The 27,620-nt window shown below is 41.6% G+C and overlaps 1 protein-coding gene across 1 annotated transcript in view; it reads left to right on the top strand.

The window, feature by feature from the left end:
* The window catches only part of exoc2 (exocyst complex component 2), a 70,531-nt gene that overhangs the window by 40,629 nt on the left and 2,282 nt on the right, over window positions 1–27,620 (top strand). The window contains exons 12-25 of the mRNA XM_075486020.1: window positions 5,803–5,916; window positions 7,397–7,521; window positions 11,012–11,080; window positions 11,188–11,345; window positions 11,442–11,563; window positions 14,588–14,649; window positions 16,092–16,172; window positions 16,543–16,602; window positions 18,156–18,217; window positions 18,302–18,371; window positions 20,658–20,774; window positions 22,122–22,263; window positions 27,136–27,191; window positions 27,285–27,407. Of these exons, the coding sequence (XP_075342135.1) occupies window positions 5,803–5,916; window positions 7,397–7,521; window positions 11,012–11,080; window positions 11,188–11,345; window positions 11,442–11,563; window positions 14,588–14,649; window positions 16,092–16,172; window positions 16,543–16,602; window positions 18,156–18,217; window positions 18,302–18,371; window positions 20,658–20,774; window positions 22,122–22,263; window positions 27,136–27,191; window positions 27,285–27,407 (1,361 nt within the window). The remainder of the gene's footprint in view (window positions 1–5,802; window positions 5,917–7,396; window positions 7,522–11,011; window positions 11,081–11,187; window positions 11,346–11,441; window positions 11,564–14,587; window positions 14,650–16,091; window positions 16,173–16,542; window positions 16,603–18,155; window positions 18,218–18,301; window positions 18,372–20,657; window positions 20,775–22,121; window positions 22,264–27,135; window positions 27,192–27,284; window positions 27,408–27,620) is intronic.

Genomic DNA, 27,620 nt, shown 5'->3' with positions numbered 1-27,620 from the left:
AAAGCAACTTACAGGCCAGTGGTGTTTACGGAGGCCCGGGTTTGGGTGGGATTGGAGCAGGCATTTTAAAACAAATGGACAGTCATCAACACCCCCACTGGGGAAGAACTCCACGGGATATATATTTAGATGTTTAAACAAATGCTGTCACTGCTCTGGTGAGGACAGACGTCACGTACACAAAGGAAACGACGTGCACACATAACCCAGAGGTGCAGGGAATCCTCAGGGTTTTCTTATCCTTTACCACAGCTGTCTCCCATCTCTTCTGTTGTCACACTCGCCACCTCTTCCCCTCCAACACACACACACCTGGCAGCTATTTGCCGTCGCCTTTCGACACTGCTCACCTCTGGCCCAACTGTGAAACCCGTGCCTCCACCCAGGCGCTGTGTGAGCAGCCATCATCACAAAACCACATCCACTACATTCCACTGACCTGATGGGGTGAGGAAATCATCATAAATATACTTGTTTTTTAAGACTGGCATGGTCTTTTCAGTTAATTACCATTACAATATCCATATTACCATTATTTTCCCATTTCTAATCACTAAAATCAGTGTTACTTACCACAGATAATGATGAGCAGCTTCAAAGTCTGTTGGTAACTGTTGGTGTCTGTTGGTAACTGTTGGTGTCTGTTGGTAACTGTTGGTGTCTGTTGGTAACTGTTGGTAACTGTTGGTAACTGTTGGTGTCTGTTGGTAACTGTTGGTAACTGTTGGTGTCTGTTGGTAACTGTTGGTGTCTGTTGGTAACTGTTGGTGTCTGTTGGTAACTGTTGGTGTCTGTTGGTAACTGTTGGTAACTGTTGGTGTCTGTTGGTGTCTGTTGGTAACTGTTGGTGTCTGTTGGTAACTGTTGGTGTCTGTTGGTAACTGTTGGTGTCTGTTGGTAACTGTTGGTAACTGTTGGTAACTGTTGGTGTCTGTTGGTAACTGTTGGTAACTGTTGGTGTCTGTTGGTAACTGTTGGTGTCTGTTGGTGTCTGTTGGTGTCTGTTGGTAACTGTTGGTGTCTGTTGGTGTCTGTTGGTGTCTGTTGGTGTCTGTTGGTAACGGTTGGTGTCTGTTGGTAACTGTTGGTGTCTGTTGGTGTCTGTTGGTGTCTGTTGGTAACGGTTGGTGTCTGTTGGTGTCTGTTGGTAACTGTTGGTGTCTGTTGGTGTCTGTTGGTAACGGTTGGTGTCTGTTGGTAACTGTTGGTGTCTGTTGGTGTCTGTTGGTGTCTGTTGGTAACTGTTGGTGTCTGTTGGTAACTGTTGGTGTCTGTTGGTGTCTGTTGGTAACGGTTGGTGTCTGTTGGTAACTGTTGGTGTCTGTTGGTGTCTGTTGGTAACTGTTGGTGTCTGTTGGTAACTGTTGGTGTCTGTTGGCAACGGTTGGTGTCTGTTGGTGTCTGTTGGTGTCTGTTGGTAACTGTTGGTGTCTGTTGGTAACGGTTGGTGTCTGTTGGTAACTGTTGGTAACTGTTGGTAACTGTTGGTGTCTGTTGGTGTCTGTTGGTGTCTGTTGGTGTCTGTTGGTGTCTGTTGGTAACTGTTGGTGTCTGTTGGTGTCTGTTGGTAACTGTTGGTGTCTGTTGGTAACGGTTGGTGTCTGTTGGTAACGGTTGGTGTCTGTTGGTAACTGTTGGTGTCTGTTGGTGTCTGTTGGTGTCTGTTGGTGTCTGTTGGTAACTGTTGGTGTCTGTTGGTAACGGTTGGTGTCTGTTGGTAACTGTTGGTAACTGTTGGTGTCTGTTGGTAACTGTTGGTGTCTGTTGGTAACTGTTGGTGTCTGTTGGCAACTGTTGGTGTCTGTTGGTGTCTGTTGGTAACTGTTGGTAAACGTCGGTTGGTTGTTTCAAACTCATTCAAATTACTAAGATCATGTGCGTGTGTGTAAGTGTGCCATGATGCTAAAATATCCAGAATGTCTTTCGGAATTTTGAGAATAGGCTAATATTCTATTGAGGTTCTGAGCAAGTTGATCGCCAACTAGGCCTAGCCGTGAAATCATCACAGATCCAATGATTTTGGTTGGATTTTTCCAATTTTTTTCTATGGAATGAGTATACTGTTTAGTGAACAGAATGGCATATTGACTGATGTCATAATTTTGGGGAATAATTGATTGCCAATGAAGTACAGATGAAAATATTGGAAAAAAGTGAAAAAACGCCTGATTTCTTTGCATTAAATTGAGCCAAAACACTTTCTATCAAAAAATGAAGGGTCAGGTTCAACTCATTTTATTGAGCTTTTGAGACTTTGGCTCCCTGACTATGACTCTTCCTCCCCCTCCCTCCAACCTTTACCCCCTCTGCTCGATGCCAGCGAACAGCTTTCTGTGCTCATAAGACAGCTTTTATGCTCATTACTCTGACGGGTCAGCGATATCTGCAACAACTAGCATAATTTTCCCAAAATTGTGTGCTTTCCCCATCAGGAATATGAGGCCAGAGGCCGCTCTGGTGTAGCTATGACTCCATTAATTACCCCGTGAACTGTCTTAAACGTGAAATGGAGCCATCTATCTTTTTTTTCCTTTTTTTTCCTGAGTTTTCTTGCGTGGAAGCATGGCCGAGCAAGTTGCTTCCGTATGTCTAAATACTCCCAATCTGACCCCGCCTCAGCCGATTAAAACTCGCAATTCTCTTTATTTCCTGAGCTGCACTTCTTCTGCCAAAGTCAATACAATTAGCAGGACAGTTTATGTTGGAAAAACAGGTTCAGAGGGATTGTAGCGTAAGTCCGAAAAGTTCAGAGTCTTTACATTCTGCGCATATTTAAAAAGAAAAAAGAATACAAATGTGGATCAAATAATTAAAAGATTCAAAAGAAAATATGATTTAATATTTGTGCAAACATTAAGCTTTTTTTTGTTGTTTATTTTCACTTGAAGCTGGCTTTTGCCTTCGCAGCTGGTCACCAGACAGGTTTTTTATTAATTTAATCCCAGTGAAAACTTGCAACAAAAACAACAAACAAACGGTGCATAAAGCTATGAAGGCACTTAAAAGGGTAGAAAGGGGGCTGAGTGTTTCTCAGTGTGCAGCATGAAACTGATACAACATTTTAGGTGTGTGTGGGCAGCGCCAGCGACCACAGCCTCAGACCCAATGAGGAAGTCTGCTCAGGTCACACAGGCGGATGTTCCTTCATTTTAACCTCATTAAGCAGAATCTAAATATCTTCAACAGAATACTAAATGCAGGCTCGTTCACTTTCAGTATGGTGCAAAATCCGTTCTCTGCCAACATGATCCCACACTGCTTCAGTAATGTTGAGCTCCGGGCTCTGGGGAGGATTCATCCCTCCATCAGACCTGCTGCCACTGATTTTCAGCCCACTTCTTGTGTCCTTTGGCACAGCTCAGCCTTTTCTCCCTGTTTCCCTTCCTTAAGAACGGCTTCCTGACAGCCACCCTTCCATGGAGCCCATTTCTGATGAGGCTTGGGCCAACAGCAGATGGATCAGCTGAAGGTCCAGATGCATCTCTCAGCTCCTGTGTCAGGTCTTTGCTGGATGTTTTCCTCTTTCTTAAGGACATCACTTTCAGATCCTGTTCATCTGCTGTAGATAGTTCTTTAGGCCTGACACTTCTTCTTTTGTCCTCCACTTGTCCAGTTTCCTCAAATGTTTTAAGGACACACTGCACACCATGCTGAGATATGCCAAGTTTTCAGCTAACAGCTCTTTGGGAATCACCTTGTTGCTGCAGAAATCCTGTTTTCTGTCTGTCACACTGTGTTATCTTTGCTGTTTTTCACACATGCAGCTAAAGAAATGGGAACTAATCTTAATTCCAGTCTAAAACCCACAAAGAGCTTCTAGATTATTCATTTCTGGTGGCATAAAGCAGTTTAATCATTTAATTTATATTAATCGTTCCATAATTAGTCATTAGATTATATCTTATATTCCTTTTTTAAGCTTTAAATTGAATCTTATTTACTTTTTCTTGATGTTGTATAACATATAATTCTTATTATTGTCTGTTTTTTTCCTACTTTTCTACTTTTAGATGTGATAACATTCATTTTTTTGGGATTAGTATTTTTTTAAACTGATTTTCATATATTAATTTGACTCTTTTGGTAACTGAAAGCAGTTTTAACGTAAATGTACAAAAAAGTTGAAACTATGAAGCTGTTTTTCATAGATGCAGCTAAAGAAATGGGAACAAATGATGTGTCTCTGTGACAGGCTGCTGGGAACAAAGTGCCTAAAGATCCAGTTTAGCATTCGTAGTAATTTCGTAGTAAATTGTCTGTTATATCTACACATTAAACACTTATTAATCCCTTGAGTAAGGTGACTTTTTCATGTTTAAATGATAAGTGGCTTAAAAAAAAACAATGTTCAGTTTCAAGGACTGAAAATGAGTAAAAACGCAGCCAAACAACCGTATTTTCTCAGCTTAAAACATTTCTTTTATTTATTTAACTGCATTTGAGGAAAGTGACAGAGCCCGGATCCAAATTTTAAAAAAAAAAGTAAGTTATATATTCTGGGTTTTGGAAGAAGCTACAAACTAGTTGAAAAAAAAAACAATATTCCACTTGAATATGATGCTTAAACTGAATCATTTTGGCCTCAGAAAGCACAAACTACTCATCAGACATTGTGTTCTTTGCTAAGTTGTCTGTTCTGTGTGGACACAACACTGGTTCATCCCTTCAGTTTGGAGCCTTTTTTGAGCTTTTAGTGATTCATAGGTCAGAGTTAAGTGGTCAGATGCAAGAACTTGGCCCGAAAATGAGTGAAAAAGCAGCAAATGTTCCAAAGAAAAACTCTTGAAATCCTTCAGAAAGTCTGGAGAACTCTTGCTCAAGACCACTTTAAAATGTTACAAGGAAGTCTGGCTGCTTGTATGCAAAAAAATAAGGAAAAAGAGTCCATCACACGGTACTTTACACCTAAAATATGGCACACTCACTGAGGACGTTGGGGGTTCAGCTGACACCTGGATCAACAGCAGCTCTCATCCCTGTAAGAAGGCAGGAAAACATCTCAGAAACAGCCTCTCTCTCTCTGTGTGTGTGCGTGAGAAAAGCTCTGACTCAATTGAGAATTTCCTTACATTTTCTCAACTGCTGCGTGTCGTTTGGGCCGTCTGAACCACATTCGCTCCTCCGCTTTGGGGATTTCACAATACTTGCTTACACACCGCACACTGGGCCTGTGACTCACCAGAACGCTTTTTTCTCTCTGTGTGTGTCAGACACATGTTTTGGAAATGTGGCACATCCGTCTACCTCGGTTTTAGACCAACTCCATGGAGGCGTTTTTTTTTTTTTTTTTGCAGTGTTTTGCATAAACTGCTCTTTTAAGTTTCATTTTCATTGCAAGCTGTAATTTTTGCTCCCATCTCAGCTTTGCGGCGTTTCGCTTTCATTCTTGTTTGTCAACTCATCTTACAGATTAGTTGCACTGAATTTATCCGAGATAAGCGGTTTCCAAAGGGGCCGTGCGCAGCTCCCTGGTGCCATCTAGTGGCTGAGTGCTGACTTTGGGGGTCAGGTGGAGCTGAGCGCAGCGTGGCCGTTGTAAACCCGCTTCACCCCTGCACTCACGGAGCCCGACACTGGAAACAACAGGACATTCTCTCAGCTGCGGGTCGGCCCAGAGACGGATCAGAACACAAATAAAGAAAGTCCGGGAACGCAGAGGGAAGATTGTTTGGTGTGAAAGCCCGCTGAGCTTACTCAGGAATGTGGAATTATGAAAAATGGCTCATTTGATTATTTGATATGTGAAGTGTGTGTTTCTCTGCCCTCCCCGGGTTCACGCCTCCTCCTCTCTGTGTCCGCCAGTGGGTGCCGGAGCTCTGGATCCGGAGGGGGATGCCCGAGCGTCGGCCCTCGGCAGGCTCGGCCACGCCGCGCCCCTGAAGCGAGGGGGCAGCCTGCGATCACCGCGACCCAGCAGTGAGTTCGCCCACACACACTAGGTGCCGCGCAGGGGCTTCCCTGCCTCTGAGCGCGCACTCGTTTGTGTTTGTAACACTTTCTGTAATGCGAGGCGCTTATCGGAAGCTTCTCATAACAGCCGGGGCAGTCACAGTCTGCACAAAAATCACATCAAATCAAATTCATTTGTAGCACATTTCATGTACAAAACAATTCAAAGTGCTTTACATAAAATAAAAGCATTGCAGCAGGGAGTGGAAGAAGCATTAAAAATACATAAAAGAATATAAAGATGAACAAATAAAACTACTAGTGTGTGCCAAGTTTCATGACTTTGCGATGATGATAAGGCTTTCAAATCACAAACGCCATCACACGATTTTCACCACCTGGCCACACCCACACCGTTCAGAGTTTGGAAAAGTTTCTCCATGATTTTTTCCCCCCATGTCTTAAGAGTAACCTGGCCAAGTTTGAAGTCTGTAGCATTAAATATGTAGGAGGAGTTCGATCAAATGCAAGGTGTGGAAAAAAAAAAGACGTTTCCAACCACCAGCAGGTGGCGCTATAGGTGGATGTCACTATGATAATATGTACACGTTCAGGCTGGTTCCAGCATTCACCGTATGAAGTTTGGGAAAGATTGGAGAATGTGTGTCGGAGTTATAAGCGACTTCATTTTTTGTGGCGAGTGATGGCGAGTCATCAAACTTTGAGGCGTCGCCACGGCCACGCCCTTTAAGTTTTGAAAAAGTTTCTCCATGATTTTTTCCCCCCATGTCTTAAGAGTAACCTGGCCAAGTTTGAAGCTTGTAGCATTAAATCTGTAGGACGAGTTCGATCTTATGCAAGGCGCGGAATCGGTCAAAAATGGCACGAAAACGCACCTTCCATCCAAAATGGCCGCCTTCCTGTGGACGTGGGACCATGGCGGCATGAGACTTTTTTGTGCGTCTGGGCATGATGAATGAGTGTACCGAATTTTGTCGTCCCACGCGAAACTAACCCCAATGCGGGGACCATTTTTAAGTATCCTAGGGGGCGCTACAGAGTCAATGAGCAACTCCCAAAAATATAAAGTTCAGATTCTTTCATGTCGTCGACTGGCAGGTGGCGCTCGCAAAATTTCATGAGTTTTCGAGCACCTTTTGCAAAGAATGAGAAGAAAGAAAGAAGAAACCTTACAGATACAATAGGGTCCTTGCAGTTTCACTGCTCGGTCCCTAATAATTTAAATGATTAAAAACAAGCAACAGTCCAGATAAATTCAAAGATATCGTGCAGATTTCATGCATAGACACATGAGAAAAGAAATGTTTTTAACCTGGATTTAAAAATGTCTCCATTTGGTGAAAAGTACAATTCAAGCTTTGTGCGCCACAATTAAAACACACTTTTGCGTCATGATTTAGGTTCTAGTCCCTCCAGCTGCATTTTTCTGCTGCATGTTTGGCCAAAATAGTGTGTTTGTGTTGATCTGTGTAAATCTCTGTTGCAGCTTGTGGGTTTGAAACGCCACAGAAGGTGCAGTTTGTGGAGAAGCTTTCGGATGTGGTGATCGGTCAGCTGCCCAACTTCTGGAAGCTTTGGATCTCTTATGTCAACGGGAGTCTTTTTAGTGAGGTAAATATTTCAGTGAAAAATACATTTATATACAATATATTTATTGTACTCATTCCAACTATTGCTAATAGAGCCACTTCCTGTTGACCTCTTCTTCTTCACCACCAACAACAACAACAAACTCAGGCATTCACCGTCTACAAGCACATGTAATTTGACTTTCAACCCAGTTATCTCGGGGTCTTAATCCGATCCGGTCCAATTTATAGTCAGATTAAGGTGTCTACATGCACTTAATAACTCAATCTTATTGTAATTTAGCCAATAATCCGATTTTTACAGCCATGTGACCCCACTGAGTGTATGATAGATGCATTGTCAGGGGAAACCACCGGACGACTCGTAGCAGAACATATTGAAACCTTCAGCTGACAGCGGTCAATGTGGAATAACAGATATTTGAAGTAATCAGGAAAATGTGAATTTTTTGCAGTTTAAAACATCTCAAACATCAAAAATTGCGTAGCACTTTTAGCAGAGCTTGTATTGTTAAAGTTTAAACCACATCAGACAGTCGCCGTTTCTGCTGGTCGGATCCCAAAAATACCAACTATGAGACCGTGGAAAAGCCTGGAAAAGACATCTGACATCTTTTGAATCGTACTGAATTAGGGCTGGGCGATAAAACGATAACGATAGCTATTGAGGAATAACTTTTTATGAAACATGGTCGATATACTTTTCCATAGATTACTTTCGTCCATCTTTTGACAGACAATTTGCTGCTAAAGACATGCTGCCAATAAGCAGAGTGGAAAATAAGGGGTTCGAGTGGATGCTGAAAGTTATGGACCCGATATATATCGATATCAACTGATCTAAAAAAGTTTAAAAAAGTCCTAAATGTAAAAGTAATGTCCAGCAGTGAGTTATCCAACAAATCTGACAGCAGGGGGATCATTAATCGGCTCACATCAGTTTGGAAAAAGAGCGATAGAGCAAATAACTGCCTGATATATAAGTGCTGTGCTGTAAAAAATCCACAGTTTAGTGTTCATGAGAACCATCAGGAAATGTTTTAGCTGGTTTGGAAGGCCTTGATATTTACTGCGGGCTGCTTAGACCCAGTGGATGCAGTCAGATGTTCCTGTGTGGCCTGACTTTAGCCTAGCAAGCCAGACCCGTACAGCAAAAAGCTGTACATGGGTCTAGTGACGCTGGATAGCAGTGTGGGCGGGATAAACGGCTGTCTGTCAAGTTCAACGCCACGCAATAGGATGGCGCAACAACCAATCAGAGCGATGAAGAAGTTTTACGTAGTCAACGCGACGGAATTTACATCGTGGTTTGTAGTCTATGGCCTGAAAAGCTGATTTCTCTTAAGCTCTAAACTCTGTAAACTTTAGCAACATTCGAAACATTTTCAGGTGAGAAAGTAGTCGTTTAGATCCCCAAGGTGTTGAAAATCTGACAAAATACCGGCTATTTACAATTTTGTTCCCACGAATTCGGCGCCGCTAAAGCTAGCCGCAGTGAGCAACGCACTTCCGGTTTTGCCGTTTTGACTGCTCTCGTCCCGTTAACGTAATTTGACCGTTCAAATGCCTTACCGGAGAGTTTTGTCAGCTCTGAGACGAAGATCGGCCCGCTGTCTTCGGTACATCATGCTCGCAATTGACTGGGGATTGCTCTCAGATGTAAGTTTACTTCGTTTCCCTATAAAGCTAAAGAGAGCTAGCTAATGGAATTTTTTTTTACCTTTCTCTGGAACTATACACTGAAACGTCGCACCTCTGTCGTCACTAGGTAGCCCGGCCTCCGACCCCGCTCCTCACGATTTGATTGGCTCGATCAAGTTTTGATTTGGAACGTTGCAAAACGACAGCAAGTGACTAGACTAGCCCCGGAGTAAATTCCATTTGCGGCTGCTAAGGGCGTCTAGATTTCTAGGCTTGCCTGACTTTGCATCACAGTATTCTGACAGGTAAATACAAGTCTGCACTGTGTTTTAGGCACCAAACTACAGGTAAATACAAGTCTGCACTGTGTTTTAGGCACCAAACTACAGGTAAATACAAGTCTGCACTGTGATTTAGGCACCAAACTACAGGTAAATACAAGTTTGCACTGTGTTTTAGGCACCAAACTACAGGTAAATACACGTTTGCACTGTTTTAGGCACCAAACTACAGGTAAATACAAGTCTGCACTGTGATTTAGGCACCAAACTACAGGTAAATACAAGTCTGCACTGTGATTTAGGCACCAAACTACAGGTAAATACAAGTCTGCACTGTGTTTTAGGCACCAAACTACAGGTAAATACAAGTCTGCACTGTGATTTAGGCACCAAACTACAGGTAAATACAAGTCTGCACTGTGTTTTAGGCACCAAACTACCGGTAAATACAAGTCTGCACTGTGTTTTAGGCACCAAACTACAGGTAAATACAAGTCTGCACTGTGTTTTAGGCACCAAACTACAGGTAAATACAAGTCTGCACTGTTTTAGGCACCAAACTACAGGTAAATACAAGTCTGCACTGTGTTTTAGGCACCAAACTACAGGTAAATACAAGTCTGCACTGTTTTAGGCACCAAACTACAGGTAAATACAAGTCTGCACTGTGTTTTAGGCACCAAACTACAGGTAAATACAAGTCTGCACTGTGTTTTAGGCACCAAACTACAGTAAATACAAGTCTGCACTGTGTTTTAGGCACCAAACTACAGGTAAATACAAGTCTGCACTGTTTTAGGCACCAAACTACAGGTAAATACAAGTCTGCACTGTGTTTTAGGCACCAAACTACACGTAAATACAAGTCTGCACTGTTTTAGGCACCAAACTACAGGTAAATACAAGTCTGCACTGTGTTTTAGGCACCAAACTACAGGTAAATACAAGTCTGCACTGTGTTTTAGGCACCAAACTACAGGTAAATACAAGTCTGCACTGTGTTTTAGGCACCAAACTACAGGTAAATACAAGTCTGCACTGTGTTTTAGACACCAAACTACAGGTAAATACAAGTCTGCACTGTGTTTTAGGCACCAAACTACAGGTAAATACAAGTCTGCACTGTTTTAGGCACCAAACTACAGGTAAATACAAGTCTGCACTGTGTTTTAGACACCAAACTACAGGTAAATACAAGTCTGCACTGTGTTTTAGACACCAAACTACAGGTAAATACAAGTCTGCACTGTGTTTTAGGCACCAAACTACAGGTAAATACAAGTCTGCACTGTGTTTTAGGCACCAAACTACAGGTAAATACAAGTCTGCACTGTTTTAGGCACCAAACTACAGGTAAATACAAGTCTGCACTGTGTTTTAGGCACCAAACTACAGGTAAATACAAGTCTGCACTGTTTTAGGCACCAAACTACAGGTAAATACAAGTCTGCACTGTGTTTTAGGCACCAAACTACAGGTAAATACTTGGTAAATATGATGGACCCTGTGAGGTTTGTGTGAGCTATGCCTTTTTAATCATAATTAATAACAAAATAAAATAATAATAGTTTCCTCTGCCCTTTCTTGCAGACCGGAGAGAAATCTGGCCAGGTGGAAAAATCCAAGAAGAACGCCAGACAGAGACAGAATGACTTTAAAGTACGAGCCTTCGATTCTCTCTAATCTGCATTCAAGCATTTACTTGTTTTTTGTTTTTAACTACCAGTTAAATGCCAGTTTTGTACACGCTTTGCATGTTTCTGTAGAAAATGATCGAGGAGCTCACCAGTCGACTTGTGAAGCTCATTCGTGGCGCCCTGCTGCCCGCCACCTTGCCCCAGGCGGAGCTGCGTTTCTATGGCGGCTGGGAAAACAAGACGGAGCTGACCGGAGCCTGGCTGACACAAGTCATACACACCGTCAGGTTCTCACGCCGAGTCTGCCGTCGTTGAAATCGAGTTAACTCGCCATTTTTCTGCAAACTTCACGCTCTTGCTTTTTTGTGTCGTCTCTGACTCAGGAGCTGTCACGAGGCGCTTTCCGCTCTGGAGATCCCCAACGATTTGCTGCAGGTGATCCAGGATCTGCTGCTGGACCTGAGAGTCCACTGCCTCATGGTGACTCTGATGCATACGGCAGAAGGTGAGAAAAAGGGTTCACCGGGCGTCAGAGCATCATTTCAACATGAATTTTCTGGACTTTTTCTGCAGCTGCCGGTCACACACGTGCGTAAAAGCGGGATAATTTCTTCTTGAATCTGGTCTCACAGCTGGAAATGTTAGACTTAGGCCAGAGATACTCACTATTTTTTCCACAAGAGCCACATTGGCAGCAAAATCAAGGGAAGAGCCACTTTTACGACGACATACTAAAGTCCCCTTTTGCAGATATGCATTTCTACATATAAAACATCCCACAAAAAAAGAAACAACACAGCCAATACATTTTCAATTCAGACCACATTTCCCTTAATACTGGGATGAGAGGAAGCTGGCGTGCATGTGCTTGACTTTCTTCATGTTGTATTTGTAGTTTGTTGTTGTAATCATAGTGAGACATTCAGGATGAGCATGGTTTTTGAGCTGGTTTTTGCCCTTTTTTAATTAAAAAACGGCTAAAGCAGCTAGCGTGCGCTGCGGTCAAGTGTGACAGTGGTTTAAGCGAGCTGCGTTGCCAGGTTTAACAGAGCCCCCTTTAGGAAACACCATTAAGCCTTAATTAATACTTAATAAAAATACTTAATACTGTGCAGTATTCGCTGTATGTTATTTGAAAAGATGTATTGTTATTGTTACCATATTATAAGCTACTATGCGAGTGTGAGCCACCAATTAGAGCTTGAGGAGCCGCGCAATGAGTATCTCTGTCTTAGGGCATGATGCAAACTGTATGCTGTTTGCACACCCTGAACAGCAGATGAGGTTTGCAGACGGCTGTTTTATCTTATGAAATCAAGGCCACATATAGCCGGACATATTTACATATTGATAAACACAGGCCAACGGAAAAAAAGCAGCACACACTCTTTCTCACCCAAAAATGTGCAGACATACTTGCTTTTGTAGTCACACAATTGTGTCGTTGCCGATAGTCTGGACATTTTGCTAGTTTCCTGGCTGGATCAGCTCTCACATGCAGCCCCATAGGAGCTTCTCTAGAAGATTTCAGAGCCACAGGAAAATGGCTTTCAACAGGGCACAAGTCTAACCTACAGGCCATCAAAAAGAATGCACAGGAATAGGCAGTAATCCACTAAAATGCATGCTTTTTCTTGAGCGCTTTAGCCAAAAACAAACAGGAAACACAGGCTATCTTCGAAACCGCATACTTCTCCTACTACTCATACTAACTTTCTGAGTTAGTATGCGAGTTTGAGTAAGCGAGAAGTTCCCGGATGCATACTAGATTCTCCGAAATGTTGGGTATGCATCATGAGGTTACTACTCATACTCAAACTACCCAAGATGCAACGTAACGTGACGTCGCCGATCGTCATTTCCTGTCAAAACGGCAGTTTCAAGCTAGCTACAACGAGGGTAGGTTCACTTCCTGTTTTCAAAACAAAAGCACCAATTGTATCGTAATGGGAACAAAATTGTAAACAGCCGGTATTTTGTCAGGTTTTCAACACGTTGGGGATTTAAACGACTACTTTCTCGCCTGAAAATGTTTCAAATGTTGCTAAAGTTTACAGAGTTTAGAGCTTAAGAGAAATCAGTTTCAGGCCGGCTGATTTTGGCTCGGGCAGGAGCGAAATGCATTGTGGGTAAACACTCTGCATACTGTTTGATCGATGAGTATGCAGTATGGAAGTATGCAGTATGCAGTATGTAGCATGCAGTATGTAGCATGCAGTATGTAGTATGTAGCATGCAGTATGTAGCATGCAGTATGTAGCATGCAGTATGTAGCATGCGGTATGCAGTATGTAGCATGCAGTATGTAGCATGCGGTATGTAGCATGCAGTATGTAGCATGCAGTATGTAGCATGCGGTATGCAGTATGTAGCATGCAGTATGTAGCATGCGGTATGTAGCATGCGGTATGTAGCATGCAGTATGCAGTATGTAGCATGCAGTATGTAGCATGCAGTATGTAGCATGCAGTATGTAGCATGCGGTATGTAGTATGTAGCATGCAGTATGTAGCATGCGGTATGCAGTATGCGGTATGTAGTATGTAGCATGCAGTATGTAGCATGCGGTATGCAGTATGTAGCATGCAGTATGTAGCATGCGGTATGTAGCATGCAGTATGCAGTATGTAGCATGCGGTATGTAGCATGCAGTATGCAGTATGTAGCATGCAGTATGTAGCATGCAGTATGTAGCATGCAGTATGTAGCATGCAGTATGCAGCATGCAGTATGTAGCATGTAGCATGCAGTATGTAGCATGCAGTATGTAGCATGCAGTATGTAGCATGCAGTATGTAGCATGCGGTTTCGAACACAGCCACAGTTTCTTTTTTCCACCTCCACAGTGTCACACTTTTCCGTTCATCCCAAATTTAGGTCTGTATTTGCACATGATTCTGATTGATCTCACACCTTTCATATTTCATGCTGTAAGTGGCTTTTGATGACAGTTTGCACACAGTACCTCACGTGCACACGTGATATAAGGCGCATTTTGACACGTTTTGTTTCTCAGTACTCGTTAAATCTTAATATCAGAAGAACCACGTCATTTATTATTTCTGATAAAGCCTCGACTTGTGCGTGATCCCTTTATTGGTCATTTGGTGGTCAGGCTCTTTTTTGTTTTAGCTAATACAACTTCCAGGGTTGTAATGATGAAGAAATTGTTATGAGACCAAAACCAGACATGTTCAGTTTCACTTGTGGTCATTTTGAGAAGAGTGACTGGTTTTCACTCAGCACCACCACCACCCCCACCCTCTCTCTCACGCCTACCCCGCCACTCATATTCATACACACACACACACACACACACACACACACTCATATTCAAACACACACAAACGGCAAATTGTGGTCTGGGCAGACAGCTTGATTTTTTATAGATAAAGTTAGATAAAAAAGTTAAATTCTGCTTGCTTTCATTCGCAGGGACCCAGTGTGAAAGTCATGCCTCAAATCCATCATTTTCTGTGTGTAAAGTAAACTGTCATTTTTCCTTTTGCTTCATATTTGTGCTTCTTAGATGTCAAGAGGCTGGCTGAGAAGGAGGACTGGGTTGTAGATAACGAGGGAATTACTAGTCTGGTAAGGATGTTTTATTGCACCAAGCAGTTCTCTGTGTTGATTTTTAACATTAAAAAAACTGTTTTTTAACTAACATTTGTTTCTGTTATGTGTTGTTGTTCCACCTCTTTGTATTAAAGAGCCCAAATTATGCTAATTTGTGATGCTAATCACGAGTTTCAGTGCTTTTTCTTTGCTTTTTCTTGCACATTGCTGCAGCATCTCATCAACTTCTGAGCGTTTCATCTAAGCGTTCATTTTTCATTTATGGCGTGCTAAACTAACCGCCGGCCAGGCGCCAGGCTAACTCACAAAATGACGCCATTTTGACGTCACGTCCGCCGAATGGCTTATTACTGGCGCTAATGGTAAATAGATTTTATCTGGTAAATTATCCCACTAATAATGCATTGATTGTTACCAAACTTCTGCCGTAGTACAAATAGGCTCTTAACTCACAAAACGAGGCATTAGAAAGTTTGTAAGTTTACCGGGAGTTTATTTAAAAGAACACTTTCCAGATAGCAACTACACACTGCTGCTAACGCTACTGCTGCTAACGCTAACGCTGCTAACGCTACTGCTGCTAACGCTACCGCTGCTCAACGTCACTTCCGGTAACTCCCGGAATATGATTTGCACACCAAAGGCTGTCACCTTATGTTATCTGACATGTTATCTGTCATCTGTATTTATAGTGTTGTTGTGTGTGTGTTATGTAATCCTTTGTACTGTGTGTCTTGATTTATTTTTGTTTGAATGGACCTTGAGTCTGAATCTATACAGCTTCTTAAATCTTGACACATACCGCCTGCCGTAGTTCAAGAAGTTGCAGCGCACATTTGAAAACGCGAGGCGCTAGAGAGCAAATTCATTCGACTTTGCAAAATAAAATTGCACCACTAGATGGGGGAAGAAATTACATAATGTCCCTTTATAGGCCCACTCCAATATTGGGTTAATTCAGGCGTACATGCTTGAACCGGAGAGCGATTTTCAAACGGCAGAAGCTAAAACATACCAGATCGTGTGCAAGTGAAGGTATCAGGATAGTGATTTAGTTACTTTGAACACTTATTTCAACTGTCAGAAATCTGGGAGTGACCTTTGACCTTTGATCTGAGGCTCTGGAATAAGCCCCCCGTCCAGCTGCGTCTTTTTTCTGACCTGGGCCTCTTCACATCCAGGCTAAAAACCTACTTATTTAGGATGGCTTTAATACCCAGTAGCATGATGACACTTTTATCTTATTCGATTTTGTTGTATTTTATTGCTTTCACTGTTCTTTTATTTGTTTTTACTTATTCTTCTCTTTATTTATTACCTGCTGTAAAGCACTTTGGTACACCGTAAGGATTGTCTATAAAGGGCTGTATAAATAAAGTACATTTACATTTGTGGTGTGGCGGATGGCCCGTGTTTCTAACCTGTTCTCACTTTGTTCTTTCTTTGTTTTTTTGCAGCCTTCTTACTTTGAGCAGTGCATGGTCCAGATGCTGCAGTCACTCAGAGAGCCCCTGGAAATCAAGTCGGGAGAACTCAATGTAAGATCCTTAAACCTGCCAACATCCGTGCTTCGGCCAAACAGAGAAACAGTCCCAGTTTTAGTCCTGTCGGTTAACTTTGTGGCCGCCGCCGACACAGCTCCGGCTGAGCTGTGAATGTGTCTCAGTAGGTCTCTGATCATAGATACTGTGGGCGTTTATTGTTACTTTTGAAGACAAATCGAGTAAGAAGAAGAACTGCAGAACTGAACTGAACTAAAGATCGACTTCTCTGTGCTAAATGCTAAATGCTAAATACGTGCAGCTTTAGTCAGAGCATTGTGTTGTAATGTGTTTTATCCGTAGAGGCAAACATAAGATGCAGTAAAACCGTGTGGTTCATTCATCCAACTTGTGTCTTTTTCCTCAGGTGTTGCAGTTGGATCAGGTCCAGGACCAAGCTGCAGAGCTCAGCGTGAGCATCATGAAGGTGAGACGTGTGGAAGCGGGATTTTTTTTACCTCATGAGCATCTCGTTGTTCTCGTGTTTTTCTGAGAACTTGTTCAGCGCTGCAGATTAGCATCTACACGCTATCTCTATCTCTTTTACACTATCTCTTTTAATTCTTTTAAAATTCTTTATTTTTAATATTTATTTATTTATATTTATTTATTTATTTATTTTATATATATTTATTTTAATATTTTTATTTAAAATTCTTAATTCTTTTAATTCTTTATTTTTAATATTTATTTTATATTTATTTATTTGTATTTGTATTTTTATATTTATATATTTATTTTTATTTATTTATTTATTTTTATTTATTTATTTAATATATATTTATTTTAATATTTTTCTTTAAAATTCTTTTAATTCTTTTAAAAACAAGTTGCACGCATGCTGACAGATCTGTGGCGACACTCGCATCGCACGGTTAGGTTAGCAGCCCCTCACTCTCACATGAGAAGATGCTCCTGCTGCTTTTCTTGCTTTTCCACGATTCTAAACTCTCCTCCTGTGGTTTCATTTAGATTAAATGTTTCGGCGCTTTGGTCAAGCACCCTAAACTGATGACACGTTCCATGTTGCACCTTTTAATTCTGGATCTGAACCGTTTGGGTTCAGCAACAAACAGGCTCCATCTCACACACGATATCGTTGTTACCCAGTAAAGACGCCTGTTTGGTAGCAAAGAGAAGAGGGTCAGCGTTGGTAAATGTCTTGAGACTCGGGCCCTTACAATCACTGACCGAGGAAAATTTGGGCTAAAAAGTTCAAATTGGCATCTAAAGGGTTAATTTTTTTGAAAATAATTGAAAACTTGATAGTTATGATCAGAACTGAAGTGGAATAAAAGATTTATGGGGAAAAAAAAGTGGAAAAAAATATTAATATATGATGTTTTTAGGTGGTTTTATAAGGGGACAAAAATGTCCCTTTTCAGAAATTAAGGAGTTGTTTTTTTTTTAATCAGACATGGCAAAAAAATTATAAATCCCTAAAAATCAATGTTGTAGCTGATCATTGACATATCCCAGACCATAATTATCCCCGCTCAATAATTCCACTTTGCATTCTATATATTGAAAATATAGCAGTTTTTGTGTTGTTGTTTTTTTTTGTTTTTTTTACAGAAATTGGCGTTTACGTCATATAAACCAGTATTTAAAGGGTTACATTTTTTAAGATAATTGAAAACTTGGTAGTTATGATCAGAACTGAAGTGGAATAAAAGATCTACGAAAAAAAAAAGCAGAAACAAATATTAACATATGATGTTTTTAGGTCGTTTTAAAAGGGGACAAAAATGTCCCTTTTCAGAAATTAAGTTTATTTGCTTCTCTTTATATTCTTTTATGTATTTTTTATGCTTCTTCCACTCCCTGCTGCAATGCTTTTATTTTATCTGAAGCACTTTGAACTGTTTTGTACATGAAATGTGCTATATAAATAAATTAGATTTGATTTAAAGTGTAAACCATGAACCCCATTGATCACCGGAGGCCTGACAGATTTTATTTCCGTGTGTTTAAATTAAGGTTTTCACAAACTGTTTGGATCAGCTGAGTACAAAGGCAGATGGAGACTTCGATGCATCTCAGTAAGTATTTTCATGATTTCTTCTTTTGCAACCTTTGCGATCATCTTAAACCCCTCTGAGGAGATTTTAATCCCGTCTCCGCAGCAACGTTTCAAAGGACTTGTCCTCTCCGGATCGGTTTAATTGCATCCAAGAGGACTTCAGGCCGACGTCTGTAAGCATGGTGTTTGTTTTTTATTGTTTTCCTTCAACAGTTTGGGGGTTAACGTCCATGAAAAGCCGTCACCAGAGCGCGGGGCTCTCGCTCTAACACTGCTAGACAAACAAGTCTCTCTCGCTCGAACCGCAGAATGTTATCAGTCTGTTTCCTGGTTGTGGACAAGCAGCAGATATGTCCTCATTTCCTGTAAGTTGTTTGAGATGTTGGTGAAGGGGGTTAAGCGCTGGGGAGGAGGAGGAGGAGGAGGAAGAGGAGGGTATAGAGTGCTTCTTGTAAAGGGAAATGGAGCAAGGTGCAGATGGGGTTTCCCCAGCCAAAGTGTGTGTAGACTCATGATATGAACTGTAGATTTCGTAGAGTTGGAAACCTCCAGTGAACAAAGGATGGTTACCTGCCAACTTTGACTTGATAGAAATCGATTTTCTTGGACCCACTGAAGGCTTTTTGTCTGTTGGTCTGTTGGTCTGAAGCCCCGGAGTGTGAGAAAGCGACACGAGTGACGTCATTTGCGGTTTTGAGAATAAAGGCTTAACTCATTGGCTGCCAGCCATTTTCAGTTCAGAGCCACCCATACTGCCAAGTGTTTTTCAGTATTTTCACTGATTTTCCAAGACCCACAGAAAAGTGTGTCTTATGACTATGTACACACCGAAATTACCAAACGAAAGAGTAGACTCTCTTCTTTGATCAGGAAAAAAAAGTTTGTTTCTGCCATTTTCAGTCTTTTAGTAATAGACAGTAGAACATAGGTTGGTTTCACCAAAAACAGCTGTTTGACCCAAAAAATTGAGAAAACGAGCTCTTTTTTTTCGTGCATAGTGGCACTGCTGCCACCTAGCGGGTAATTTTGCCAGTATATTCTCTGTTTAGTGTTTACAAGCCTAAGATTTAGTGACGAACTCCGCTAGATTGTCCCCCGGCCCGCTCCGTTAAAAACGCAATTGACGTCTATAGACGTCTTTGGCACCGAAAGAGTTAAGCATTCTGTCATCGTGTCATCTCAGTTTCCCAGATTGTTGTGCGTTATTCTGCGTCTGCAACTGTTTTTAAGAGCTTGAGACCGAGGACAAAGCAAAGGCACGAAGACATTATTATTATTATGAGGGCTGGGCAACGATTACAATGTTTAATCTAATTAATCACATGATTTCCCTGATTAATCACGATTAATCGCATTTGTACGCAAAATCCAAAAATGAATCCAAAAGTAGTGTATAGCTTTTAGCATTTAGCTTTATTTTAAATGTGCTGCCATATGAATGAAAGTGCCATAACATTTGTTGTGCAAACACACTTTTAACATCAGCATCTTTCTGTAGTTTTTATGTAGAAGCCTCGCTCCACTGTCTGTTTCCTTGAATGACTTGCTGCTATCAGTTGTGTGTTTTGCCTTTAAGTGATATTTTAGACTGGAACTACTACGCTGAGAAGACAATTCAACTTGGCAGTGTTTACAGATGACTTTGGTTCTGTCGACTCCGCCGTCTGGAAGAACTTTAAAATGAAAATGGCCGAGTAAAAGTTCCGTACCCTTCTCCATGTTTGGTGGATCCGCCGATTACTTTCTTTTCCTGTTCCACAGCAGACAGCAGCAGACTTTTACAAAATAAAAGCCTGTGAGCAACAGACTTTTACAAAATAAAAGCCAAAATAAAAACAGATTCATGTCCCACATCGGACGGCCCTGTACTGCGTGTCATTCCCCCTCTCTCTGCCCCCTGCTTCCTGTCTCTCTAAACTTTCCTATCCATTAAAGGCACAAAAGCCCCCAAAATTTTTTTGAAATTTAAAATAAATTAATAAATAAATGAATAAAACGTGCGTTAATGCACGATAAAATATTTATCGGCGTTAAGAAATTAACGAGTTAACGCGCCCAGCTCTAATTATTAGCAAAATAAGGGTGGTAATAAAGTTATAAAGCAAATGGAGGACAGGACGTTGGTCATTTCTCAGCTAAAAGCGGCTGTCAGTGTGATCCAAAAACACCAAACACGTCAGTATAAAACAGCAAAGATGATTCACAGTTGCCTCAAAAGATCAATTTGGTGATAATTTATCCAGAAAGCTGCACTAAAACAGGAAGTAAGAGGCTCAGAACTCCAGAAGCTGCTGCAACTGTGCATCTATCAGACTTTAAAGCTTCGGTTTCTGCTACATTCCAACCAAATTCAGATATTTTAGGAGAACCGGGGAAAAGTTTTCATTGCTTTTTTTGTGTCTGATGACTGATGCGAAGGGTCGTTTGAGCAGTTTAGATGTAAAATGTTGTGTGTGCAGGAGCAACGTCTGCTGATCATTCTCAGTAACTGCCAATATCTGGAGAGACGCACCTTCCTGAACCTGGCCGACCACTTTGAGAAACACGGCTTCACGGGGACGGAGAAGATCACTCGGGTCAGTATGAATAAAAGAAATTTAAAAAGCCTTTATTTACAGTCGGTAAACTGAAGACTGAAGGCAAAAGCAGCCGTTGTTTTTGATGAGAAGTGTGCTGAGGTGTCATTCACAACAAAGCAGATCAGAGAGGCTCTCTTCTCAGCAAGCAAATGTCATTTTCTTCCAAGCTCGCTTCCACATGTTCACCCCTTTCTCTTTTTCACGCAGCACACATGATGACTAATGACTGAATCACAAAGCAAAGAAGCGTTCGGTTGGCTTTCCAGTAAAAGCTGCTGAGCATTGTGTTCTTTGAAAGATCAATTAAACCCTGGTGAAGACTTAGAAAAACATCCTATGAGTGATGCTTCGTCTTGATCTTCAAATGTTAAAACACCTAAATGAAAATGAAAAATCCCCCATTATGCATCTGCTGTGCTGCTGACACACTCAACTTTCTCTCTGTCGCTGTAATAAAAACCCAGAAGGAACCAGATTATGGAGCCCCAAACAGCTGAAAAACGCCACCACATCACAGCTGTGGGCACATTTAGGTTCTCAGCTGTTTATGTGTTGAGTTTATGCTGCAAAGAGCTGTGAGATGTGCAATAAAACACACTTTAATTGTTGATTATTCTGATCTGTCGGCTTAAATCAGGGGTGGCCAACCCGCGGCTCTTACGTTCATATCAAAATTTGTGTTTGTGGGTTTTTTATGTGTGTGTTCGCTTCGTTTGAGTTCAATACGGCAGCCGTCTCAACCTTTTTTTGCTCCATGTTTAATGTCTAAATGGATAAATCCTACAAAATAAAACGAAACGACCAACACAGACACTGTGGTGTTTAGTAAATATAATAATAATAATAAACTTGAATCCACTGTGTACTTGTATGTAACTTTATTAGCAGCGTCCTCCTGATGTAACATCCTCTGTGCCTCCTAACGCTCTCCGGTCGCTATGGTAACAGCTTTCTTTTTCTTAGTGGTCACAGCCTCTTCTTCCGTCTCCTCGCTGGGAAGAAGCTTTCCAAACTTTCTGTTTTTGACTCATTTTGCTCGGTTCGTGGGGTTTAATATCGGCGTTGATGCTGAGCGAGTCGAGAACAGACGGATGTTACGGAGAAAATTCGGTCAGTTTTTCAAAATAAATGTGGTTCTTTAGTGGTAATACAGTAAAAAATGCGGCTCTTAGTCTCTGACCGGTTGGCCACCCCTGATCTAAATGATCAACATTTGTAATCCCGACAGTTCTCTGATGGTGTTTGCAAACTGTTGATTAATCGATGCTGGAAAAGGTCGTCGTCTATGCCCATCCGTAGATCCGTGCTGTATCCTCACTCTCCCGTGTTTCCTCGGCCTAACAGGTGAGCGTGGACGCCGTACGCGAGCTGGACCGGAAACTCTTCGAGGCCTACATCGAGAGGCGAGCCGACCCGATAGCAGGTTCCCTGGAACCCGGCATCTACGCTGGATATTTCGACTGGAGGGACTGCCACACGCCTACAGGTACGATCGCCCGATGAAAGGCAAAGGCAGGTTTATCTGTGCGGCACAATTCAACTACAAGGTGCTTCAAAGTGCTTTACAGATACATTAAAACAGTAGAAATAAAAAGCATGATTTAAATTTTAAACAAAAAAGAAAGAAATAAGAACAAAATAGATAAAATCAGGAGTTAAAATGTGATTAAGTTTTGAAACTCAAGCTTCAGATTTGGAGCTTTACTCAAATGCAGCTGAAAATAGGTTTCAGCTGCTCTGAGGCTTTCTGGGAGTTTGTTCCAGACATGTGGAGCATAGAAGCTGAATGCAGCTCCTCCATGTCTGCGTTCGAAACCGCATACTTCTCCTACTACTCATACTAACGTTTTGAGTTAGTATGCGAGTTTTAGTAAGCGAGAAGTTCCCGGATGCATTCTAGATTCTCCGAAATGTTGGGTATGCATCATGAGGTTACTACTCATACTCAAACTACCCAAGATGCAACGTAACGTGACGTCGCCGATCGTCATTTCCTGTCTAAACGGCAGTTTCAAGCTAGCTACAACGAGGGTAGGTTCACTTCCTGTTTTCAAAACAAAAGCACCAATTGTATGGTAATGTCTTTCCCTATGATAAAAGGCAACGGGTATTTTATTTTGTGAAAATAACCGGAAGTGCGTTGCTCACTGCGGCTAGCTTTAGTAGCGCTGAATTCGTGGGAACAAAATTGTAAATAGCCGGCATTTTGTCAGGTTTTCAACACGTTGGGGATCTAAACGACTACTTTCTCACCTGAAAATGTTTCAAATGTTGCTAAAGTTTACAGAGTTTAGAGCTTAAGAGAAATCAGCTTCAGGCCGGCTGATTTCGGCTCGAAATGCATTGTGGGTAAACGCTCTGCATACTGTCTGATCGATGAGTATGCAGTATGGAAGTATGTAGTATGTGGTTTTGAACACAGCCAAAGTCTGGTTCTGACTCTGGGAACTGATAGAAGACCGGATCCAGATGACCTGAGGGGTCTGGAAGGTTCATACTGGGTCAGGAGGTCACTGATGCATTCTGGTCCTGGACCATTCAGAGCTTTATAGAGCAGCATCAGAACTTTAAAGTCTATCCTCTGATGGACAGGCAGCCGGTGTAAAGACCTCAGAGCTGGACTGATGTGCTCCACTTCTTTGGTCTCAGTGAGGACTCGAGCAGCAGAGTTCTGAATAAGCTGCAGTTAAGACGATGAGGGAAACCCCCCTATCTGACCCTGGTGACATCATAGGTTAGCCAGGTTGGGAACTCTCCTCCTCCGGCCTTATCTGCTCAGTTGTGGTTCACATATGTCGTGATCAAAGTGCGGCTCTTTGAAGGCTTACTGTAAACACCGCTGAGATCCTTCTGGTCGGCCTCCCCGAAGCTCTCACGGCCTTTTTGTTGTTGAGGGCTTGTGGGTGTGCAGCCATACACGGGTTCGCTTTGACATTTCCACCGCCGGCTGCACCCAAACACAGGTGAAACTTAAATGTGAATCTGTGGTTTACCTTCGCACAGGATGTGAGGCAACGTGTGAGCCCGGCAGACGGGCAGCAGGAAGCTGAGCGCGCAGCGTTTAAAAACCTCGTCTTGACCAAAACTTTGAGCCCCGCTCTGGTTTGATGCCTCCTCTTGAGAGTTTGCCTTCGGCCTGCATGTGAAAGAGGAACATTTTGGACTCTAAACCACAGTTCTAGGATATGATACTTTCACTTGTTGCCTTTTTATTCGTGTGGGATTCGTGTTAGCGTGTGGGCTGCTGCGAGGCATCAACAATCTGGTTTCAGTACTTTCTTTCTGTTGCTACGTTGGGCTGTTTCACTGTCCAGAGTTTGCTCGATGTTTTATTTTAAACTTCCAGGCCAACGTGGCAGGAAAAAATTGCTCTTTCATGAGCTCTGTTTGCATAATCTTTTAGTGTTGGAATCAAACAAATGAAGCGATAAGGAACCGGAAGTATCAGCTCCTTGCTTTCACCTTCTGATATTGTACATTTATGCATGATTACGATAGAATTATCACGCTCTTCATTAGGAGAAATCAAAGGTAGTTCTGTTGGGTTACGAGCTTATTCAAGTGGTTTTGAATTGGCTATAGAAACCTTTCTTTATCCTGTTTGTTGGCCAGTGTCGGTTTGATTCCTGAGTTTTGGTATCGCCGCAAACCGAGCAGTAAACTGAAAAACGCGAGCCAAAGGGAGACGAATCGGGGAGTGAGAAAGACATCCTGAAGCTCAGAGAGCTCCGCATCTCCTCGCAAAGCTGCGGGAAGGTGCCACATCGACAGTTTCTGTGGCGTCTAAAAGCAGGCTGAACACAGTAATAAGGTGCAAGAAAACAACCGAGAAAAAGGAGAGCGTCGCTGTGAAGAAACAAAAGCTCAAACACTGAATGAGCTCCATGGCAATCAGACACATCTGCATGGTCATGCGTGTCATTATTCTACCTCTTTGACTGTTCCTTCTTTCTGTATTACACATCCAGGCTATGCCCGGGTTCTATATATTGCTATATATTCTGCTGAATATAAAGCCAGCAGAGCTCTTAGATCCAAGGACTCAGGTCAGCTGGTCCAGTCCAGAGTCCAGACTAAACATGGAGAAGCAGCATTTAGCTGTTATGCTGCAAACAAGTGGAACAAACTGCCAGTGGAGATTAAACTTTCACCAAATGGAGACATTTTTAAATCCAGGATAAAGACATTTCTGTTCTCATGTGTCTATGCATGAAATCTGCACGCTATCTTTGAACTTATCTGGACTGTTGCTTGTTTTTAAATTCATTTAAATAATTTTATTTGTTTCTCTTTATATTCTTTTATGTATTTTTAATGCTTCTTCCACTCCCTGCTGCAATGCTTTTATTTTATGTGAAGCACTTTGAATTGTTTGTACATGAAATGTGCTATATAAATTGATTTGATTTGATTTGATTTGATGCCACAGACTGCTTTATAAAAAGACCGAAGTAGCTTCCAGGTATGAAAGGGGAAGTGTTTTTAAGAGGAGCTTCCACTTGTTGAAAAAAGAAGACCGATTTTAACATTTTTCTTGTAGTTTGACGACGTCGACGGCTTGATTTAAGGCTACTTCAGAAGAGTGTGACGGTCATTTGATAAGAATATGTTCCGATTGAGAGAAATAAAAGATGCTGCCAGGTTCTTATTTATATTATATATATATATATATATATATATATATATATATATATATATATATATATATATATATATATATATATAAGACCATGAACTACACACCCGACTGATTCCTCTGCAAAGCTCCTTTTTATTTTGCTCTACGTGATATCTTTAGAATCATCTCCATCCTTTCATTGCTGCTGCTGTACAGCAGTGGGTTTTATAATGAATAATGAATGATTGAGTTTCTTTTCACCAATCTATGCTTTGATTGGTTCTTCTCGGGCCGGCGTCCTGCAGGTTTTTCCCTGCTTCAACGCGCCTGATTGGGATTAAATGGATCTCTCTAAAAGATTGTCGACGTTAAATCTGCAGCGGGGAGTTTGACGTCCCCGCTGCAGAGGAAACTCGTTCCCAAACAGTTACTATAAATGTTCTCTTTCATTTATGTGAAAGTGTCGGATGAGGAAATTCAGACGGATTTTTTACCCGTTTTTCATCTCCTTCCGAAGCTCGGAAAAGGTCGCCGTGAACCGATTTTACGGGCGTCCATCTCTCAGAACGACACAGCTTATCACGCCTCGAACCCGTCTGACTTTTGTTCAACATTCGACCAACTGCACTGGTTCTCGTCACAGCTAACCAAATAAGGTCTGAGTCAGCAGATCTGTTGTGTGGAGTCCCTCAAGGTTCTGTCTTGGGTCCTGTATTATTTTTGCTGTATTTGATCATCCAGAGATTTTCTGATGTTTCGTACCACATATTTGCTGATGATATCCAGCTTTACTGCTCTTTCAAGCCAACTGATATTCCAGAGGCTAAATACCTTAGTTCATTGTTTGGTGGAGATGAAACGATGGCTAAATGATAACACCTTGCAGCTAAATGTGGACAAAACACAGTCGGGCTAAAAAAAGTCGGGTTAAAAAAGTCAGGTTAAAAAAGTCGGGATGAAAAAAGTCGTGTTAAAAAAGTCAAGTTTAAAAAGTCGGGATAAAACAGATTAAAAAAGTCAGGTTAAAAAAGTCTGGTTAAAAAAGTTGGGATGTAAAAAGTCGTGTTAAAAAAGTCAAGTTTAAAAAGTCGGGATAAAACGGATTAAAAGAGTCGGGTTAAAAAAGTCAAGTTAAAAAAGTCAGGACAAAACAGATTAAAAAAGTCAGGTTAAAAAAGTCGGATTTAAAAAGTCAGGTTAAAAAAGTTAAGTTAAAAAAGTCGGGATTAAAAAGTCGGGTTTTAAAACGTCGGGTTTAAAAAGTCGGGTTTAAAAAGTCGGGTTAAAAAAGTCGGGTTTAAAAAGTCGGGTTTAAAAAGTCGGGTTTAAAAAGTCAAGTTAAAAAAGTCGGGATAAAACATTAAAAAAGTCGGGATAAAACATTAAAAAAGTCGGGATAAAACAGTCGGGTTAAAAAACAGAAACACTGGTTATTGCCCCTGATGACTCCATTCCAGGGATTAACCAGTACTTGGGCGACTTGGCGGCCAGTCTGTTAAACCGAGCCTTAGAAACCCGGGTGTTGTGTTTGACAAAGACACTGCAAACAGCTGACCAAAAATGGCTTTTTTACAACTGAGGAAAATCTCCAAACTCAGGAAAACGGTGTCACAAAATGATTTGGAGCTGATTATTCATGCATTTGTGTCTTCGCGTTTATACTATTGTAATAGTTTGTGACCCTGGTCTGTGAAAGGCGCTGTACAAATAAAACTTACTTACTTACATTCCCTCTCTCAGGTGTCAGGAACTACCTGAAGGAAGCTCTGGTGAACATCATCACGGTTCATGCTGAGGTACAAACACACTTTATCTTCTGTCAGATCCTGCCTTTTTCTTTTTCTTCTTCTTCTTCTCTCAACCTCATAATTTCCCCCCCCCCCCGTCAGGTCTTCACGGTCTCCAAGGATCTGGTTCCTCGAGTTTTGTCCAGAATCGTTGAGTCGGTTGCAGAAGAGATGTGTCGCCTGATGCAATGCGTCTCGTCCTTCAGCAAAAACGGAGCCCTGCAGGTACTGAGCGCCGTTTCTCACTCATAGTACGACCCTGGCTGTGTTCGAAACCGCCTACTTCTCCTACTACTCCCACTACTCCTACTAACTTTAACTTTTTTTAACTTTCCCGGATGCATACTAGATTCACCGAAATGTTGGGTATGCATCATGTATCAAAGAATGGACAGGAATAGGCAGTAATCCACTGAAATTAATGCTTTTTCTTCAGCG

This window comes from Odontesthes bonariensis, chromosome 15 (genome assembly GCF_027942865.1).
Source record: "Odontesthes bonariensis isolate fOdoBon6 chromosome 15, fOdoBon6.hap1, whole genome shotgun sequence".
In the NCBI taxonomy this organism is placed as follows: Eukaryota; Metazoa; Chordata; class Actinopteri; order Atheriniformes; family Atherinopsidae; genus Odontesthes; species Odontesthes bonariensis.
Note: the sequence above shows the minus strand (reverse complement) of the source record. Positions and strands in the feature narration are given on the sequence as shown.